Raw genomic sequence first — 20753 nt, 5'->3', positions numbered from 1 at the left:
AATCAAAACGTGTACAATTGTCTCTGTCCTTAAGGAGTTATTACGCCCCTAAAAAGTCACCAGGCAAACAAATCCTTCAGTCTAATTACACCGAGCCCAGAATCTAGGCGAGGAAGGCAGATAAACTGTTTGGGTAAGCTATTAGAGGAGTTAAAATTCCTAAAGGGTGTGACACATGCATATATTCACACCCATAATTAGAGAGAGTAAAATATTATAATCTTTAAATATTCCCATTAGACCAAAGTCCTAATCCTTATCTTTACTTTGGAGCCCTCCCATTGAAATTGCTTTCTGGACTGTCAGATTGGGCACCCGTGTGATGGGTGGGAAGTTCAGCCAAGGATTACTCTTATTGAAAAAAGTACCCCAAAAATTGAACATAATGAAAGATTTTATTTAAAAAAAAAAAAAAGAAAAGCATAGAATTCTCCTCCATCACAAACTTCACTGCATATCTCATCCCAGCTACTTCAGCCACTAATTTGGAGTGCCATGTTTGCTTTCATAGCTTTGTTATTTCACCCTGAAAATTCCTATTCAGTTTTGAAATCACTACAATTTGGACTTTAGTCTTAGTCTTTAGTCAAAGGCATACCTTTGATGTAGGGATTTATTGCAGTTTTATAGATGTAACTGTTTCCAATGCCTGATAAAACATTCTGCCCAGCATTGTATTTAATCTATATGGTGAACGAAGAAAATCAGTAAATTAATAGAACCTCAAAGAGACTGACTTGATTAATTTATTTCCCTGCTGAACCTGATGAAAACAGGTGGTGCTCATTTAGCGACCTACCTGTTTTATCTCGTGGGGATTCTCTGCTCCGGTGTGCATGTTTACGTTCGGGGAAACTTGAGAACAGGGAATCCCTCTAATCTATGTTCGGGGGAAATTTCCCCAAGCATAGATTAGAGGGATTCCCTGCTCTGGTGCGTTAGTCTATGTTCAGGGACGCTTCCCCGAACATAGACAAACGCACCAGAGCAAGGAATCCCTTAACTCCTTACTTACCGACCAATTCCTTTTTACGATCTGGTCGTAGGAACGGAACCTGGTCAGTAAGTGAGGACTGTCTGTATTACAGATTCCTTTTCTTGTGCTGCCTGTTTCTATTTTTTTTTTCTTGCAAAGAAATATTACAACATGTGTGAGGTACCCCAATGGCATTCCTCATGCTGATTTTCAGCAGTTATAACAGTGGGGTTACGAGGGTACTTGCACATTGTTAGTTAAGGAGATGATAATTGTAGATCAACATAAGAGAATTAAACATGCAATCATTAATCAAGTTTTTTTATGCTGTGGCCAACATGTTTGCCTGTTTCTTTTTTAAAGTGAGCTTTGCTGGAATTTCAAAGTGAATTTCAATTTTTAGACTTGCTATTCACTAAAGTAGGAACTCAATGTGAATTTCAAATTTAAAGCCAGTGTAGATAAATGGAAAGCACAGGTGACATAATTTCCCAGTTATTTTGGAGAATTTTTTTCAATTGAGCTATTCTGGCCTTAAAATTGGAATTCCTCTAGGTTGTAAACTCAGGAGCAGGGTCCGCGTGTCCTTTTTGTTTCAGTGTCTAAATCATGGGTCGTAAACCTGGTCCCTACCGCCCACTAGTGGGCGTTTTAGGATTCCAGGTGGGCGGTAGGGATTTCCAGGTTTTGACGACCGGGCAGGCGGGTGCCAGCCGGCGGTACCCCTGCGACTGGGTACCGCCGTGACCATTTGCGGCCCCGGCCCGTGCGGCAAACCGCCGGGGCCACATATGGAGGGGTCCATCGGGTGGCCCATGCTGTCAGGTGATTGTGAGGGGGCCAGGTCAGCGCTGGGCGCTTTAACAGCGCGACCGGGCCCCCTGTGATGACATCACAGAGCTGGGAGGAAGTGATTCCCTGGTCACACCTCCCAGCTAAAACTGAGAGCCGCGCGGGAGAAAGCAGAGGGAGTCAGAGTGGGAACTCTGACTCCCATCCACCTGAGCCACCACTGGACCCCAGGGAAAGTCACCCTCCTGCACCTTAAAGGTAGGAAACAGGAGGGTGACTTAAATGTGTGTGTGTGTGTGTCTTTGTATGTCTTGTGTGTGTGTCTGTATGTATGTGTGTCTTGTCTTTGTACGTATGTGTCATTGTATGTGTGTCTTGTGTGTCTGCATGTGTGTATGCATGTCTGTGTGTCTGTTTGTATGTGTGCCTGTCTGTTTGTATGTGTCTTGTGTGTGTGTGTCTGTGTGCCTGTCTGTGTCTGTATGTGTGCCTGTATGTGTGTCTGTATGTGTGTCATATGTGTGTCTGTATGTGTGTATGTCTATTTCAAATGGAAATTCATTGGAATTTCTTAATTTAAAACAGAAACAATCACAAACGCATGCCTCGTCTAGAAGTTTTCACAACCTAAAAATGTGAATTATTCCAGCCATATTGTCAACACCATTCTGATATAAACCTCTTGGATATGTCTGCTTTGCTAGAAATTACATCTTAGAACATTTGTTTGTCATAGATAACCTCTGTGCCTCCATCTGCAGTAAAAGCCCGCCTGCACTTTGGGACAGACAATAACCAGAAGCCTTAAAAGCCATACAAAAACACAGTCATTGAAAATAAAAATGACCAGAGGAGTGCTATCTTTCGATGACGCAATACACAGCCTATCAAAAGTGAAATAATAAAAATAAGTCACCCTCCTGCACCTTAAAGGTAGGAAACAGGAGGGTGACTTAAATATAATGTGTGTGTGTCTTTGTATGTGTGTGTGTCTGTATATATATGTGTGTCTTGTGTGTCTGCATGTGTGGGTGTCTATGTATGTCTTGTGTGTGTGCATGTCTGTATACGTGTGTGTGTCTGTATGTGTGTGTGTGTGTCTGTATGTGTATGTGTGTGTCTGTATGCGTGTGTGTGTGTGTGTGTGTGTCTGTATGTGTATGTGTGTGTGTGTATGTATGTGTGTCTTGTGTGTATGTATGTGTGTGTCTGTATGTGTCTGTATGTGTGTCTTGTGTGTATGTATGTGTGTCTTGTTTGTCGTGTGTGTGTGCGTGTATGTGTGTCTGTCTTGTATGTGTGTCTGTATGTGTGCCTGTCTGTTATAGTGGGCTACCTAGCTCAGCCTTCCTACTGGGCATTGCTACAAGGAAGGTTAAAAAATAGAAAAAAGGGAAAAAAAGGTGGGGAGGAGAATTGAGGAGGGAGAGGAGATGAGCTGACGCACAAATGAGAAATCATATTCTGCGCAAACAGAGAAGTCGTCTGAATATCACTGAAAGAGACCTTCGTTTGTTCCTTACGAAAATCGAACCAGATATCAAATATTTAGTCTCGCAGCATCAACCTCAAGGATCTCATTAATCACTAGTAAAGGTAATTTCAATTTACTTTATTGTTTTCTCATTAAACTTTATAAAGTTAAAACCTTATAAACCTGCATTAAGTAGAAATAAAAGATAAATGTACGTACATTTTTTTTTTTTTTAAAACACCCTCCTTTCTAAAAAATATTCTGCATTTGCGCAAAAACTGGTGGGCGGTAAGGAAATTTTTTCAACCAAAAAGATGCATTAGTGGGCGGTAGGTAGAAAAAGGTTGACTACCACTGGTCTAAATACATATTCCCTGTTTGTTTTATCACCAATGATATTTTTTTGCTAAACAATTGTAAAGCAATGTGGATAAGAACATAATATAAGAATTGTATAAATTCACTTTGCATTCCTGACAATTCTAATTTTAGGAAATAACCCTGAACATACAGAAGCAGTGTGTGTCTAAGAAAGCATACTGGTTATTGGCAACCCTAACTATAGTAATCTTTTTTTGTAATCCACATCAGCTTGTTGGAAGAAAGGGGGGAAAAAAGCCTTCGAAAAACGACAAAGAATTTGCCTAGGCTAATGGTAGTTAAAGGACCACTATAGGCACCCAGACCACTTCAGCTTAATGAAGTGGTCTGGGTGCCAGGTCCAGCTAGTCTTAACCCTTTTTGCTGTAAACATAGCAGTTTCAGAGAAACTGCTATGTTTACCTATGGGTTAATCCAGCCTCTAGTGGCTGTATCATTGACAGTCGCTAGAGGCGCTTCCGCGCTTCTCACTGTGATCCACATCAGCTTGCTGGAAGAAAGGGGAAAAAAAAGCCATAGAAAAACGACAAAGAATTTGCCTAGGCTAATGGTATTTAAAGGACCACTATAGGCACCCAGACCACTTCAGCTTAATGAAGTGGTCTGGGTGCCAGGTCCAGCTAGGTTTAACCCTTTTTGCTGTAAACATAGTTTCATAGAAACTGCTATGTTTACCTATGGGTTAATCCAGCCTCTATTGGCTGTCTCGTTGACAGTCGCTAGAGGCGCTTTCGCGCTTCTCACTGTGATTTTCACAGTGAGAAGACACCAGCGTCCATAGGAAAGCATTGAGAATGCTTTCCTAGGAGACTGGCTGAATGCACGCGCGTCTCTTGACGTGCATGCGCATTCAGCCAGGGACGTCAGAAGAGGGAGGAGAGTCCCAGCACCGACGGAGCCCAGAACTGGAGAAATGTGAGGGGCACCCTAAGGGCACTATAGTGCCAGGATAACTAGTTTGTTTTCCTGGCATTATAGTGGTCCTTTAAACAATACATTTAAGTCTTAACTTTCAAATATATATAAAAACAAGCACATACACGTAAAAAGAACTAAAAAAGAAAGTATATAGTTTTCCACCATTATTTGCATGTATGAGTTTCTTTTTTTTTTAGTTAAATATATATTAATAATTTATACATATTATTAAAAGTTAAGTTTAAATTTATTGTTCAACTCCTATTAGCCTGGGCAAATTCCTTGTCTTTTTCCTATACAGGGAGTGCAGAATTATTAGGCAAGTTGTATTTTTGAGGATTAATTTTATTATTGAACAACAACCATGTTCTCAATGAACCCAAAAAACTCATTAATATGAAAGCTGAATATTTTTGGAAGTAGTTTTTAGTTTGTTTTTAGTTTTAGCTATTTTAGGGGGATATCTGTGTGTGCAGGTGACTATTACTGTGCATAATTATTAGGCAACTTAACAAAAAACAAATATATACCCATTTCAATTATTTATTTTTACCAGTGAACCAATATAACATCTCAACATTCACAAATATAAATTTCTGACATTCAAAAACAAAACAAAAACAAATCAGTGACCAATATAGCCACCTTTCTTTGCAAGGACACTCAAAAGCCTGCCATCCATGGATTCTGTCAGTGTTTTGATCTGTTCACCATCAACATTGCGTGCAGCAGCAACCACAGCCTCTCAGACACTGTTCAGATAGGTGTACTGTTTTCCCTCCTTGTAAATCTCACATTTGATGATGGACCACAGGTTCTCAATGGGGTTCAGATCAGGTGAACAAGGAGGCCATGTCATTAGATTTTCTTCTTTTATACCCTTTCTTGCCAGCCACGCTGTGGAGTACTTGGACGCGTGTGATGGAGCATTGTCCTGCATGAAAATCATGTTTTTCTTGAAGGATGCAGACTTCTTCCTGTACCACTGCTTGAAGAAGGGGTCTTCCAGAAACTGGCAATAGGACTGGGAGTTGAGCTTGACTCCATCCTCAACCCGAAAAGGCCCCACAAGCTCATCTTTGATGATACCAGCCCAAACCAGTACTCCACCTCCACCTTGCTGGCGTCTGAGTCGGACTGGAGCTCTCTGCCCTTTACCAATCCAGCCACGGGCCCATCCAGACTCACTCTCATTTCACCGGTCCATAAAACCTTAGAAAAATCAGTCTTGAGATATTACTTGGCCCAGTCTTGACGTTTCAGCTTGTGTGTCTTGTTCAGTGGTGGTCGTCTTTCAGCCTTTCTTACCTTGGCCATGTCTCTGAGTATTGCACACCTTGTGCTTTTGGGCACTCCAGTGATGTTGCAGCTCTGAAATATGGCCAAACTGGTGGCAAGTGGCATCTTGGCAGCTGCACGCTTGACTTTTCTCAGTTCATGGGCAGTTATTTTGCGCCTTGGTTTTTCCACACGCTTCTTGCGACCCTGTTGACTATTTTGAATGAAACGCTTGATTGTTCGATGATCACGCTTCAGAAGCTTTGCAATTTTAAGAGTGCTGCATCCCTCTGCAAGATATCTCACTATTTTTGACTTTTCTGAGCCTGTCAAGTCCTTATTTTGACCCATTTTGCCAAAGGAAAGGAAGTTGCCTAATAATTATGCACACCTGATATAGGGTGTTGATGTCATTAGACCACACCCCTTCTCATTACAGAGATGCACATCACCTAATATGCTTAATTGGTAGTAGGCTTTCGAGCCTATACAGTTTGGAGTAAGACAACATGCATAAAGAGGATGATGTGGTCAAAATACTCATTTGCCTAATAATTCTGCACTCCCTGTATATTAATTCCTTAATGATATTTAGAGTTCCCACTCAGGTTTTCTTTTGGGAACAAAAAATGCTGTTATTTTAATTGCTCATCTTTTGTTTACATATCCCTGAGCACGGAATCTGTTAGGAATTAGCGCCAATATGAAACCACTACAGTTCTTAGAACGTTCTTAGACCTACTGCTGCAAACAAACCCTAGCACTGAGCAGGACACCAACATCAGCAGTGACCGTGACAGCTCTCCATTCTCTGTGCTGGGGTGCAGGCGCGGGGTGATGACGTCACACGCCGACGTGTAGGCTCCACGCAGTTTAGAACTCCCATGTTCCACGTAGTCTCAGACTGTGTGTGAATGAATGGAGGGCAGGACTGGGAGGGACATACAGATTATTGCACATAGCCAGGCATGTCTGACTCCCTATACTTACTGAGAGCGAATGTATAGCTCCTCCCAGCACATTATAAATCGAATAAGCCCAGTGTTCCTCTAAACTGGAAATCAGGAAGGAGAGAGGAGAACTGCTAAAAAGGTGAGGGGATGGGGTGATTGGAGGGCTACATATTAAACAGATAAAAAGACAGTTAATAATTTGGTTACACTGTATGTTGAGACAGGCTAGTGAGACTAATACAGATAAGTTCCCAGTGTAGCCAAAATATGAGACCTAAAATAATATATAATGCCATGTTCTGCCATTCTCGTGTAGGAAAAGTATAAACATACATAAAGGAAGACAGGCACTCCAGGTACTCTATCTAAAGCTCACTTTGGTCGCAATTATATCTAAATTCCAATATGGCACAGTTACAATGAGTGCATGGCAACGTTTCATGTGAAGCTTTTGGCTGGACAAAGTTATTATGGTTTGAAACGTTGTCTGGACAACAGTGTGATGGAATTTTTTTTTTTTTTTTTTTTTTTTAACTATGGATGTCAGACAGGCTCTCAGTACTTTACACAGAACTATATACATAATATGGTGGAACACCGTAAGAAACAAAATTTGCTCTTCAGCAATAACAATGTTATTTACTAAACTCCAAATTTTTAGTGAAATCTGCGTCGGAAAACTGAAGCAAGACTCAAGCTTTCATTTTGTCTTCTGGATATATTCTGAGTTTTGTGAGCAATACTGTACGTGTTTAAGTTAAATCTACTTTTTTTTTATCCTGAATTATTGAGGGGACTACGAAGTAGGAACAGCGTGAAATGGGTAAATGAGCGAATACTTTATGGCGAAGAACACCTTTATAATAAAAATTAAAGACTTGCTTTTAAAGGAAAGAAGGTAGAAAGAAAACAAAAGCATTTCAAGGTTTATTCACTAAACTCTGAATTTTAGTGTATTAAAGCAGAACTGTCACTTCGCTAGAATTTACACCAGTGAATACAAGATTGAAAATCACCTATAACTTATGTTAACGTTTTTCATGTAATGCACTCTTTAATTTTTTTTGAATATTTTGCATGAACCTGTAGTGTTAGGACTGTGTGACTCCTAAACTTACAGAATCAGGGGTTCGATGAAAAAAGTAATGCCTGGGTGATCCTAGTAATCCCACTATTAGGGACAATGAGCGTTGATTCAATTGTAACGTATACTAAGAGGCCTTTCTCAAATCGGAGTTTCAAGTTACTCCAGATTGACATTTGTGCAACATATCTCCTGCAGCCCTACCCTTTCCAGTCTGTGCACCTGCCGAACCCACCTTGGATTACATAGTTACATAGCTGAAAAGAGACTTGCGTCCATCAAGTTCAGCCTTCCTCACATATGCTTTCTCTTTTGAAGTTGACATTTTATTTCATTATTTATTTTAAATAATTTTTAACAGGAATGTTTCATAATAAATTCTCATTTTTCAACTGAGTGTTATTCACTAAAGTGTGAATTTCAACTTTAAGTTCAAAATAACTAAAGTGGAAAAATTCTATATAAGCCAACTCTGCTTTTTAGTTTGGCTACTTTGGCCTTAAAACTTCAATTCACTTTGAGTTCTCAATTTAGTAAATAACCCTCTGTGTATAAATGGTTTGAGGTTTGAATTCCTGTTTATTATAGTTCTTCTTGATATTGTTTTGCAAGAGTATCAATGTTAATCTCTAAAGTGAGAATTCTAATTTTAAGCCCAAAGTAGCTGAACTGGAAGCATGGCTGAATTAGAGAATTTTTCTGGTTTGACCTTAAACTTTAAAATTCACCTTGTATTCACTTGAATTCTCACTTTAGTGAATAACTGTTTGTAAGAGTATGAATGCAAATGGAACAAGGAAACCAATCTTAGCATACCATAAAAAGATAATAAAATTAGAGAAATTTCACTAAAGTGTAAATTGAAAAGGAATTGTACATTTAAAATGGCTAAATTGAAAACCATTCTCTGTATCAATTTGACTATTCTTGGCCAAGAATTTCAAATTTGCATTGCATTCCTGACAATTACCGTACTTTATTTTTTAAACTATATGGTATTTCTTTAATATTTATTTTTTAAATTTTTACTGCCAACAAACGGGCACAAATAAGATGACTATGAGGAAGAAAACCAACAAAATGTGGATATTTATTTAGTTGTTGTTTTTGGCATTTATATAGCGCCATTTTATTTCACCGTGCCTTACGATATTAAAAAGGGTGAAATTTAACAATAAATGAGACGATTACAAAATGTTTCAGGAACAATAGGTTGATGAGGACCCAGTTCAAACAAGTTTACAATCTAGAGGCAGTGGATTATAAAAACACAATAAGGGGATCGCAACTAAGCAACAAGGTGGGAATGTAGAAGAAGGTGACCCTTTAAGATAGAGCAAGATACATGTTTGTGAAATAGACGTTACTCTGGGAGGACATTAGCTTTTCTGAAGAGGTGAGTTTTGAAGGACTTAAATGATTCAAGACTAGGGGAGAGTCTGTTATGTGTAGGCAGACTGTTCCAAAGGAAAGGAACTACCCACAAGAATGGATGCATGCGTGAGTTGGCAGTAAGGGTGCGAGCAGCAGACAGAAGAAGGGTACCGACAGAACTGGGGCTAGAGTTGTTTAGAGCTTTTATAGGTAAGGGTCAGTATTGTGAATTAACTCCTATAGGGTACAAGAAGCCAATGTAAGGATTAAAGGACCACTATAGGCACCCAGACCACTTCAGCTTAATGAAGTGGTCTGGGTGCCAGGTCCTCCTAGGATTACCCTTTCTGTGTAAACATAGCAGTTTCAGAGAAACTGCTATGCTTACTTTAGGGTTAATCCAGCCTCTAGTGGCTGTCTCATTGACATCCGCCAGAGGCGCTTCTCACTGTGATTTTCACAGTAAGAAGACGCCAGCGTCCATGGGAAAGCATTGAGAATGCTTTCCTATGAGACTGGCAGATTGTGCGCGCGGCTCTTGCCGCGCATGCGCATTCAGTCGGTGACGTCCAAAGGAGGAGGAGGGAGCTGGAAAAAGGTAAGTGTTTAACCCCTTCCTCTCCATCCAGCCTAGTGGGAGTGGGACCCTGAGGGTGGGGGCACCCTCAGGGCACTATAGTGCCAGGAAAATGAGTATGTTTTCCTGGCACTATAGTGGTCCTTTAACAAAGCAGTGAGAGGAGCAGTAGGAGAGAATAATCAGCCTGGCGGCAGCATTCTAACAAAGCTGTAACATTTCTGGGGAGACCAATTAGGTGACCAGTTAAAAGGCAAGTGACTAACTCACACTGGTTGAAAAAGCATATTGGGGTAAGGGATGACCATGAAAAACAATAATAGAATAACGAGCACTCACATAGCTGTAAACTTTAGCACGGTCCATCCAAGGGTGTATGGACAAAGGCTGTAGCTGGAGTGTTGGTGAGGATGAGTCACTGTTATTATTATTATTATTATTATTATTATTATTATTATTATTATTATTATTATTTTATTATTTATATAGCGCCAACAAATTCCGTAGCGCTGTACAATGGGGGGTGTTAAAGAGGATCTTCTTTTAGTGATACAAGGATTGTTGGAGATCTGTCTGAAATTTCAGTGAGTGACCAAAAGTATCACACATGAAGGAAAGAGTTGAAATCTCAAATGAGCTTCCTTGCCTTGATGTTTCCATAAATTTTAGTGCATATAAAGTCTCATAGTAAATGAAGTGTTTTTTTTATATAAATTTGCACACTGATATAGCATTGGTATTGGAATATATACTTAGTGTGTGTGCACGCACCATCTAAAGAAGTTCTTGACATCAAATAAAATGTGTGCTGGAGAGGAGGACGAAATTGCTGTTTTTATGTGCAATATGGGGCTATTAAAAGTGATCCATGGGGTGCCTGAAAGTGTTGTAAGAGGAAGTTGAACAGTCTGACGTTTATTTTTATTTTTTTTCACAAACATGAAAAGTGTTTGTGATGTTTCTGATTGAAAACTGAAGAGTACCAGCTGGACATTTGGGGGGAAGGGAACTTTTTCAGTCTGTATTTTATGTTCTTCATAAAATGTACCAGGACATGTTTCCAAGCACCACAGTCACTCTACTGCAGACCGCTCCTATTAATGTCTGGCTTCCTGGAAACACTGCTTCCTTTGTGTCATTTATGGCTCCGAGCCTTGTAGTTCAGGGCTGGTCTCACATTTCCAATAAATGCTGTTACGTGTTGACTCTGCTTTATTCGCATTCATTCCAAGCAATAATATTTAATTTTTAAATATTTTTTTTCCCCTTGTTTCCAGGTCTATTTGACGATGGCTGAAAAGGTCCTAGTAACGGGTGGTGCGGGGTACATTGGGAGTCACTGTGTCCTGGAAATGCTGGAGGCTGGATACTATCCAATAGTAATCGATAACTTTCACAATGCAGTCAGGGGTGAGTGTGTGTGTGGTTTATTTTTTTTATTTTTTTTTTCCCATTTAAATTTTTTATGTATCTATATCTATCCCAATAAGGTTATGGAAAAATTGTGATTGACAACACCTTCCACCTGAAGTCTGTGGATAGTTAATACAATGTTAAAAATCTGCTCACCAGTCAAGCCATAATACTTGCTTTTCCCACAGAAATCACAAATTTGCAGTGATGTTACTACCGCAAAGGATTCTGGGCATATGCAAATTAGTTTAACAAATAATCACATTTTTGCCTCATTCCATTTTAAACATGGATTCCTTTGAGTCTGTGGTTGCTGTATACAACATCTTTGAAACACAACTTTGGAAAAGATGCAAAGCCAGTGAGCCACTCATGGACAGCTGTTTCATTGTTAATGTAAATCACCAGCATTGTGATTGAAAACCCCTTCCACCTGATGTCTGTGGATAGTTAATACAATGTTTTCTGTGGGGAAAAACAAGTCTTATGACTTGACTGGTGTGTAGATTTTAGTTTAACATTGTAATATATATATATATATCTATCTGTGTTTTAAGTACAGCAGACATGTAATGTGTTACAGTTGGTTCTAGTGAAAATAATCACACCTTGGCAAAATTCTGAAGGCATCTTTGGATAATATTTTATACACTAAAAAAATTCTCGGAAGAGAAATGTAGTAGGAAAAAAATATTTTTTTGTTTGTTTATTCTAGGAAAGGGTGGTCTCCCAGAAAGTCTTCAAAGAGTGAAGGAGATATCTGGGAAGGACTTTGAATTCGAAGAGCTCGATATGCTTAATAAGGAGGGTCTAAACCGCTTGTTTGACAAGGTATGGTGGTTTTAGGTGGCTGTCTTTCTGTGTAATCTTTCATATCTAAACCTCCTTTAGATCACATACATACTTTTTAATTTTCCATTCATAGCACAGATTCTCTGCAGTTCTGCACCTGGCAGGGCTGAAAGCGGTTGGGGAGTCGGTGGAGAAGCCTCTGTTTTATTACAAGGTGAACCTGACTGGAACCATCCAGCTTCTGGAGGTGAGTCCTTTGCATTATACTCTAGAGGATGTTGAGACCGTTAATTCTTTCAGTAACCATATTATTAGGGCTATTCACTAAACGGAGAAAAACATTTTTTAAACAAATTCTAATTTAAGGGCAGAGTAGCTGAACTAAAATCCACGCTGACTTGAAGACTTTTTCAATTTCACCTACTTGTTTCTTAAATTTTATAAATTCAACTTGAATTCACAATTTTGCAAAATGGTTTTACATGTGCATACAAAGTTTGACCCCTATACTGTGGGATTAATTACTCCACTTCTAGCAGCACCGATTGGCTGTCATTAGCCAACCTGGAACTAGAGTACTGGGTTGGCTAATATCAATTCTGTGCGATGCACATTCATTGGCTGCGAGAGGTTGGTTTTTGCTCTCAGCCAATAAATGAGCGTCAGGATCCGTATCTGGGTTCTGCCTCTCTGCAGTAGCCTAATGTCATAAACCTGAGAAGTGAAAAATCTGTTAGGGACCCAGTTAAGAGGCCGAGCTATTGCAAATGTACCCGAAAATGGGGCCTGGGTGCTCCTCAAATCGTAACCGCTACAGTAGACTATAGTGGTTATGATGGTTTGAGTAACCCATATAAAGTACTTAAAAGATCACCAAAAAATCTTTTATGTGTGGTGGGTTTATAGGAGTACCCACGGAGTGTTTTTAGCAGCTGTTTCTTATTTCTACACTAACTATATAGCGCCACCTTTTCCACATCTTGTGTGTACCCAATTTCTTCATATAAAGTACTTGGCTAGATGCCACTATTATGCTATCTGGGCTGCATCTAGTGATGAGTACGTGTAAAATATATGCCTCTTGTGCAATGTTTAGTATATTAAAGGGAAAGTCTAGGTTATCCTTTTAGACGTAATGTATCATAAAATTCCTGATTTAGACTGTCTTGTTCATAATGTCAAGTATTAAGGTATGTCTTGAAATGATTAAGATCAGTAACCATTATTTTTCAAGGTAATGAGTTCACATGGGGTCCATAAACTGGTGTTCAGCAGCTCAGCAACGGTGTACGGTGATCCTAAATATCTGCCTATAGATGAAAGCCATCCAGTAGGAGGCTGCACAAATCCGTATGGGAAAACAAAATATTTTATTGAAGAGATGATAAAGGATCAATGTAAAGCTAATGGGGTGAGTGTAAGAGCAATATACAACTATTTGTATTACAAGAGCTAAGAGATATTGCTGTTTATATCACATCTGGAAGAAGGCAGGGACCAGCAGAGTAGACCTCAAGACCTCTTGAGACCCTAAAGAGTATAATCTAAGTGAAGGTTGGGTATTACTACAACATCAAAAATGCAATGGTTACGACTGTCCGCCACTTCCATTATACAATCTAACAAATTTCAAGAGGCATGGAAGATGTGGGCCGATATATATGCCCCTTAGAGAAGGGCACACAAGAACACACGGTGAACCCTAGTAGCTCTCATCACTTTAAATCTCAAGCACGCGTATTTGCACATTCAGGAAGGAGGATACACAAAATACCACATACAGGCCATACAGCACATATATACTTGATGACTAGGTGACACCACTTAGGATGACACACATACATGGTTACATTTATGACGTTATAGTTCGACGGGATATATTGCTGCTCCCCCTTAGTTACCCCTCCCTATCCCCCTCCCTATCCCCCTCTCCCCCTAGAGACACGTATAACCTCTGCCAGACTCAATAATTGGGGAGTAAGGGACCACCATCCAGTTATCCCCCCATGGGACCCCGCTGTTGATCTGTACTGTTACACACTATGTATGAGAACTTTTGAAGATATTCAGCTACTGTATGAAATGTTACATGGTCTTACGAGGTAACCCTTTGTCCCCCCCTTCCCCCTCCTCTTTTTGTTTCTGTATCCCGCACCCCCTTTAGGTTTCCTGAAAATTCAATAAAAACTATGAATGATTAAAAAAAAAAAAAAAAGGCAATGGTTGATTTCCACTTCTTTCCTTTATCCACACTCAGGACTTCAATGCTATTCTATTGAGATATTTTAATCCGATTGGTGCTCATGTGTCAGGACGTATTGGAGAAGATCCCCAGGGCATTCCCAACAACCTAATGCCATACGTCTCTCAGGTCAGCTGACTGTAGAATTTCAAAATCTTTGTGTACGAGTTTTTATGTGAAACTAGCTCTAAGCCATTATTTTTATTATTCCTCCTAGGTGGCTGTGCGACGGAGGGAGTTTTTAAATGTGTTTGGAAATGATTATAATACACCTGATGGGACAGGTAATGTACACACCAACCTTGCTACAGTACTGTGAAATGTGTCTGCTGTTAAACAATATATATATATAAAATTTATGCTAGGCTACATTTGTAATATTGAAAGCATTTCTGTGACCTATACGTTAAATGAAAGTATTGTGAAATACTTCCTTAATATGGAATCAGAGAAATTATATTAATCAAGATTGCATTTGCAGGGTTTTTCACTGAATGTGAGAGCTAGTAAATATGAGACTTTTCAATACGGTCAGAATTTGTTAAAGCCAAATATAGTCAGGATTCTGCCATTCTGTAACATCTGTTTGGAAAATCAGTGATTTCTGCATCCAAACAAATATACAGGACTAGAATTGGAGATTTATCAATGATCGCGTGGTGATCGATGGAAAAACAATGCATCCCGGAGGATGATTGTTCGCAAATTATCATTCACTTAAAGTGCATTGATAATTTGAACAATTTGCCAACTGCCAGCGGGCTAGTAGTGAAACCCCTGTGGCAGCACGAGAGTTATATTAAAATAAATAAAATCATATGGGGGGAACCATAAAACCCCCTATATTACTATGATGGAGGTATTGTACCACGTCCACTAAACATGGAAATTTAGCTACTGGGCAGCCAATCTTGGCCAGTCATTAGAAAACATGGAGATGGGGCATGTGTGTAAAAGAAGAAAAAGGGGGGTGGAAATGCTATCATAAGTTTCCCTTATTCTAATTCATTTCTTCAGCTCTGAAAAGGCCAAATAAAAATCCAGGATTATAATCCATAATAGAGAGCAAAAAACAGTGATGCTACTTAAGATAAAACATAAACAATACACCTCTATAAAGAAGCAGCTATACGCAAAGAAAAAACTAATTTCAGCATGTCACAAATAAGTGTAAGAGCTTAGTAGATCAACCCCTAATTTAAATGATATGGGGTGTCCAGTAAATGCATTAATAACATCAGACTTCAAAAATTCTTACTTTAATAAGATGATAGAGACCTGGGCTATTGAAATAATATTTCTGATGTCTGATGTTAATGCATTTGCTGATCATTTAAATTAGTGGTTGATATACGAAGTGCTTACACTCATTTGTGAAATCCAGAATTCCCGACACCACTAATTTAAAACTAAAGGGAAAGCAAAAAATAAAACCCAAGCCACTACAAAAAGTAACCATCTTCAATCGGGGAAGGCCTGCTGCAGAACGAGCACGACAATCTGAGAGAGCCACATTTGGGACTGTTTTCCTTCCCCAACAAATCTAGCCAGTTGCAGTCTCATTCTAAACCCTAATACAGGTCTTCATATGATAATTGTGTGTATTGGTATATTATGGTTGCGTTCTGTGCTTGGCTGCAGGTGTTCGAGATTACATCCACATTGTCGATCTGGCTAGAGGTCACATCAGTGCTCTTAAAAAATTAGAATCCAGCAGTGGATGTAAGGTGAGTGTACTGACAAGGATAAAATTCACATCTCTGCATTATATTTCAAACTTCCTTTTCATGCTCGTGTTGACACTGGATGTTTGCTGTTTTTTTTTTTAAAAATAAAACAAACATTGATGTATTCACCCACTTCCTTTTTTACTTCCTCCAGTCTGTGGGATCTAGTCTGGTTGACTGCTTGTCGTTCTGTCTACTTTCATTTTAAAACCTTCCAAATGTTAAATTTGTCATGTGGTCTAAGATTTTGTCATATAAAGCTGCATGAATGCATATTGTTTTTTATTTTTTATCCTGTGCATATTTTCTGATATTCCAAACTTTTTATTCAGGTTTACAATCTTGGTACTGGAGTTGGGTATTCAGTTCTCCAGATGGTAAAAGCTATGGAGAAGGCTTCTGGAAAAGAAGTGAGTTGTGTTTGTGTGTGTGAATCTGGCCTTTTGGTTTACAGAAAGACTGCCTGCACAGGAGCCCTAATGTTTCTTCTTTTTCCCCAGGTTCCTTATAAAATTGTGGCAAGACGGGAAGGTGACATTGCTACATGCTATGCAGATCCTACATTGGCTGCGGCAGAGCTGGGATGGAAGGCAGAATATGACCTGGATAGAATGTGTATGTTTAAAACTCAACTTTTACAGCATACAGATTATTTATTCTTCCTCAAATCTGTATCTCTCACATGAACTTGATAACATTGTTATCTCTTAAAAGGACACTCTAGTCATCAGAACTACAGCTTATTGTATTTGTTCTGGAAACTAAAATCATTCCCTTCAGGCTTTTTGAAGTAAACATGGTCTTTTCAGAGAAAATGCAGTTAACATTACTGTCTAAGGATACCTCCACTGGCCACTCCTCAGATGGCCGCTAGAAGTGCTGCTGTCCTCTCAATTTGATTTCTAACAATATCTTGCCACTATGTAATGTTCTGCTTATTTAACTTTTCTAGCTCTGTATAGGCCAGAGAACATACTGTCTCATTCCATTTTAGGATCTAATACTTAAAGAACAAATAGTTGTGACTACACAGGCAAGCACAGGTACTTAAAGGGACACTATAGTCACCTGAACAACTTTAGCTTAATGAAGCAGTTTTGGTGTATAGAACATGCCCCTGCAGCCTCACTGCTCAATCCTCTGCCATTTAGGAGTTAAATCCCTTTGTTTATGAACCATAGCCACACCTCCCTGCATGTGACTTGCACAGCCTTCCATAAAGACTTCCTGTAAAGAGAGCCCTATTTAGGCTTTCTTTATTGCAAGTTCTGTTTAATTAAGATTTTCTTATCCCCTGCTATGTTAATAGCTTGCTTGACCCTGCAAGAGCCTCCTGTATGTGATTAAAGTTCAATTTTGAGATTGAGATACAATTATTTAAGGTAAATAACATCTGTTTGAAAGTGAAACCATTTTTTTTTTGTTTTCATGCAGGCTCTGTCAATCATAGCCAGGGGAGGTGTGGCTAGGGCTGCATAAACAGAAACAAATTGATTTAACTCCTAAATGACAGTGAAATTGCAGGGGAATGATCTATACACTAAAACTGCTTTATTTAGGTGACTATAGTGTTCCTTTAAGGGTTTTACAACTTTGAAAGTATAGTGTTTAGGACGAGTGTGATAAATTTTACTGTCAATCTTATATATCATACACCATGATGTGTGTCAATTTTGAAGTATAAACAATGTTGTAAGTATGAAAACTCACGATTAATTACTAACAGGGCCCCCCCTCCACACGCACGCAAAGCCTACAGGAACCAATATAGCCATACAGTTTAAGTTCACCCACACCTTATATAAATAAAAAAGGAGGTTTACAGTGCAAATACTACTGTTGCATTTAATGTGCATGAAATTTGAACATTTTCAACAAATGAACATTTGCAAAAAACACCACTGTACCATACAATCCAATATACATTAAAAAAGTGCACAATAACTAAATCCAACATACTTAAAACACACACATTAACATTTTTCAGTTCTTACAAACATGTGCAAATGATCTAAAACTGCTGTTTGCGAACCTTGTTTTCTGCAAAGGCAATCACAATGTCCTCCATGTCCAAAGACTGGCGAACATCACGCTCAATTGATGTAAGTGCCAGTCCTGTGAGCCTTTCTTGGCCCATGGTGGACCTCATGTAATTTTTTTTATCAGCTTCAAAGCTGAAAAGCTCCTCTCACCAGAGGCCACTGACACAGGGAGAGTCAGGAATAAACGCAAAGCAATGCTTAAATTACTGTACAAATCCAGTAGCTTCTCACTGTATATGTAATTAAGCATGTCAAATGGGGAAGTGGCTACATGGCCCCTGCCCCCTCTCGGTGTTCTCCTCACCCATCTTCCCTGTGTTCTCCTCATCTCCTCCCCCCCCCCCCTTTGTCCTTCTTACTCCCCCTCCTCCTCACTGTGTCCTTCTCACTCCCCCCTCCTCCTCACTGTGTCCTTCTCACTCCCCCCTCCTCCTCCCTGTGTCCTTCTTATTCCCCTCCCCCATTTCCTTCTTACTCCCACCTTCCCCTCTCCTTCTTACTCCCCCTCCTCCCTGTGTCCTTCTTACTCCCCCTCCCCCTCCCTGTGTCCTTCTTATTCCCCTCCCCGTGTGCTTCTTACTCCCCCCTCCCTGTGTCCTTCTTACTCCCCCCTTCCCCTGTCCTTCTTACTCCCCCCCCCTCCCTGTGTCCTTCTTACTCCCCCCCTTCCCCTGTCCTTCTTACTCCCCCTTCCCTCCCTGTGTCCTTCTTACTCCCCCCTTCCCCTGTCCTTCTTACTCCCCCTTCCCCTCCCTATGTCCTTCTTATTCCCCTCCCTGTGTGCTTCTTAGTCCCCCCTCCCCTCCCTGTGTCCTTCTTAGTCCCCCCTCCCCTCCCTGTGTCCTTCTTATTCCACTACCCCATGTCCTTCTTACTCCCCCCCTTCTTATTCCACTACCCGATGTCCTTCTTAGTCCATCCTCGCCCTGTCCTTCTTCTTACTCCCCCCTCCCTGTGTCCTTCTTATTCCCCCACCCCATGTCCTTCTTACTCCCCCCCCCTCCCTTCTTATTCCACTACCCCATGTCCTTCTTAGTCCCCCCCTCCCTGTGTCCTACTTACTCTCCCCCTCCGTTTTTTTAAAACTCCCTACCCTACCTTAGGTAATTCAGTCCTCCGGCTCCTTCTCTGGACCCTGTAGCGTGGCCGAGCTCCTCGCTCTCTACCTCCAGTCCTGGCTGTCACTCAGTGTGGTACAGGTCAGGAGATTAAGACAGTTTCCTGTTCCCGGCCGCGGCCAGACTAAAAGGAAGTGAGCACTCAGTGTACACTTCATGTCAGTCCGGTCGGGAACAGGAAACTGAATCCCCTGTTCCTGTACCGCGCGGTACCGGGCCGGGCTGAGTGACAGGCAGGAGGTAGAGGAGGAGAGCTCGGCCACGCTACAGAGCAGCAGTCAGCACTCAGCAGAGGAGGAACTCGGGAGGTAACCAGGAGTGCTGCAGCTGCCTGAGGCGCTCTATAGAGCGCTCAGGCGGCTGCAGCCTTAAAGGAAGCAAAACAAGCACCGGCTCTGCTTGGGGCACCGGGCCAGCTCGGGGCCCCAAGCAATTGCTTGTTTTGCCTGTCTGCTAGCGACGGGCCTGATTACTAATATCTTAATTGCAGGCACCTTGATTCCAAGTGCTGGTACCAAATATAAATAGTGATAACCTTATCCATTACATATCAATTTTTACTTGCGATTATGTCAATTCACCTTTCTCTGCAGTCACATCATTGTGCCATTTAACTGCCATGGGGAAATCCAGAACAGGGAAACTGGCTTTGTCTGAGATAAGTGTGCATTTTCTTGCAGAAGGCAGTCTATCCATTAGTCAGGGTTTTTAAGGAGCAGGCTAACTTCAGTAGTGCTGCTTTACAGCAGAGGTGGGAGAGTGTCAACTTCCAGCTTTTGAACTGCCACTAAATCCTAGCCACAATGATAGGTATTGTAGCCCAATAATAATTTGGAAATGTGTTGCTTCTATTCCTAATTATGAGTTGAGTGCTTGCTGGATTGAGTTGTGGAACGCATTTTGTTACCTTTGCTTTTACTGTGCTTAATGGATGAATGTCTCTTCCTAGGTGAGGATCTGTGGCGTTGGCAATCGCAAAATCCTACAGGCTTTAGCCCAAAGGAGTGAACATGCCTGAACTGCAACCATAAAGGACAAGACTGCACCCTATGATTAGTATACTTAGCTAAATATTTATGTATAACAAATTCCCCCAAATGAACCTGCTTTACCATAGCCCTAGAACTGGAACAATAATCTCAGGTCTTCCTCCAATGAAGCATCCATGCTTGTAAAGGAATATCACTGCTACCTCACGTATATCCATCATGTTGAACCGCGTAGAGAGTTTCAAAGAGACTTTTTTCAAAACTCTAAACAAAGGAGGCCATGGCATTCCATGCAGCTTGAAATCTGTTCCCTTAATTTAATTGATCTTTTGCTTTTTCTAAATTATTTAATATTTCTACTTTCTGATAAATGTCTCTTTCAAAATGTGTTGTTTTTGGGGGACTAACAGTCAAGCAGAAGAAAAAAAAATATCCACAAGTTGAGTTTTTTTTTTTTTTTTTTTTTTTTAAACAAAGGATATGTCAGTTTGTTGTGTGAGGGTCACATACTTGCCCTGCATTTTTGCTGGTCATGTGACAGCTTAGTTTTTCCTCTGCTGTGTGGCTTGCAGAGCTGCTGAAGTGATCAGGGTGAACTTGTTTTTCTAACTCAGTATATGTCT

The 20753-nt window shown here is 40.3% G+C and overlaps 1 protein-coding gene across 1 annotated transcript; it reads left to right on the top strand.

Annotated features, from left to right (window-relative positions):
* Window positions 1-6769: 6769 nt before the first annotated feature.
* GALE (UDP-galactose-4-epimerase) lies at window positions 6770-20517 on the top strand. The gene is made up of 11 exons (XM_063444526.1): window positions 6770-6911; window positions 11085-11217; window positions 11936-12051; window positions 12146-12259; window positions 13247-13423; window positions 14270-14383; window positions 14472-14538; window positions 15896-15981; window positions 16314-16391; window positions 16482-16596; window positions 20091-20517. The coding sequence occupies exons 2-11, from the start codon at window positions 11097-11099 to the stop codon at window positions 20147-20149; spliced, it is 1047 nt and encodes a 348-aa protein (XP_063300596.1). The 5' UTR covers window positions 6770-6911; window positions 11085-11096; the 3' UTR covers window positions 20150-20517.
* The last annotated feature ends 236 nt before the right edge of the window (window positions 20518-20753 follow it).

This window comes from Pelobates fuscus, chromosome 1 (assembly GCF_036172605.1).
Source record: "Pelobates fuscus isolate aPelFus1 chromosome 1, aPelFus1.pri, whole genome shotgun sequence".
NCBI classification, from domain to species: Eukaryota; Metazoa; Chordata; class Amphibia; order Anura; family Pelobatidae; genus Pelobates; species Pelobates fuscus.
This window is presented reverse-complemented; position numbering and strand designations above follow the sequence as displayed.

Bases quoted from the DNA above. Each gene is read 5' to 3' on its own strand.
- GALE (XM_063444526.1), top strand. From the start codon at position 11,097: ATGGCTGAAAAGGTCCTAGTAACGGGTGGTGCGGGGTACATTGGGAGT. The intron at 14,384-14,471 runs GTCAGCTGACTG...TATTCCTCCTAG, and splicing joins TAATGCCATACGTCTCTCAG to GTGGCTGTGCGACGGAGGGA. The intron at 14,539-15,895 runs GTAATGTACACA...GCTTGGCTGCAG, and splicing joins TAATACACCTGATGGGACAG to GTGTTCGAGATTACATCCAC.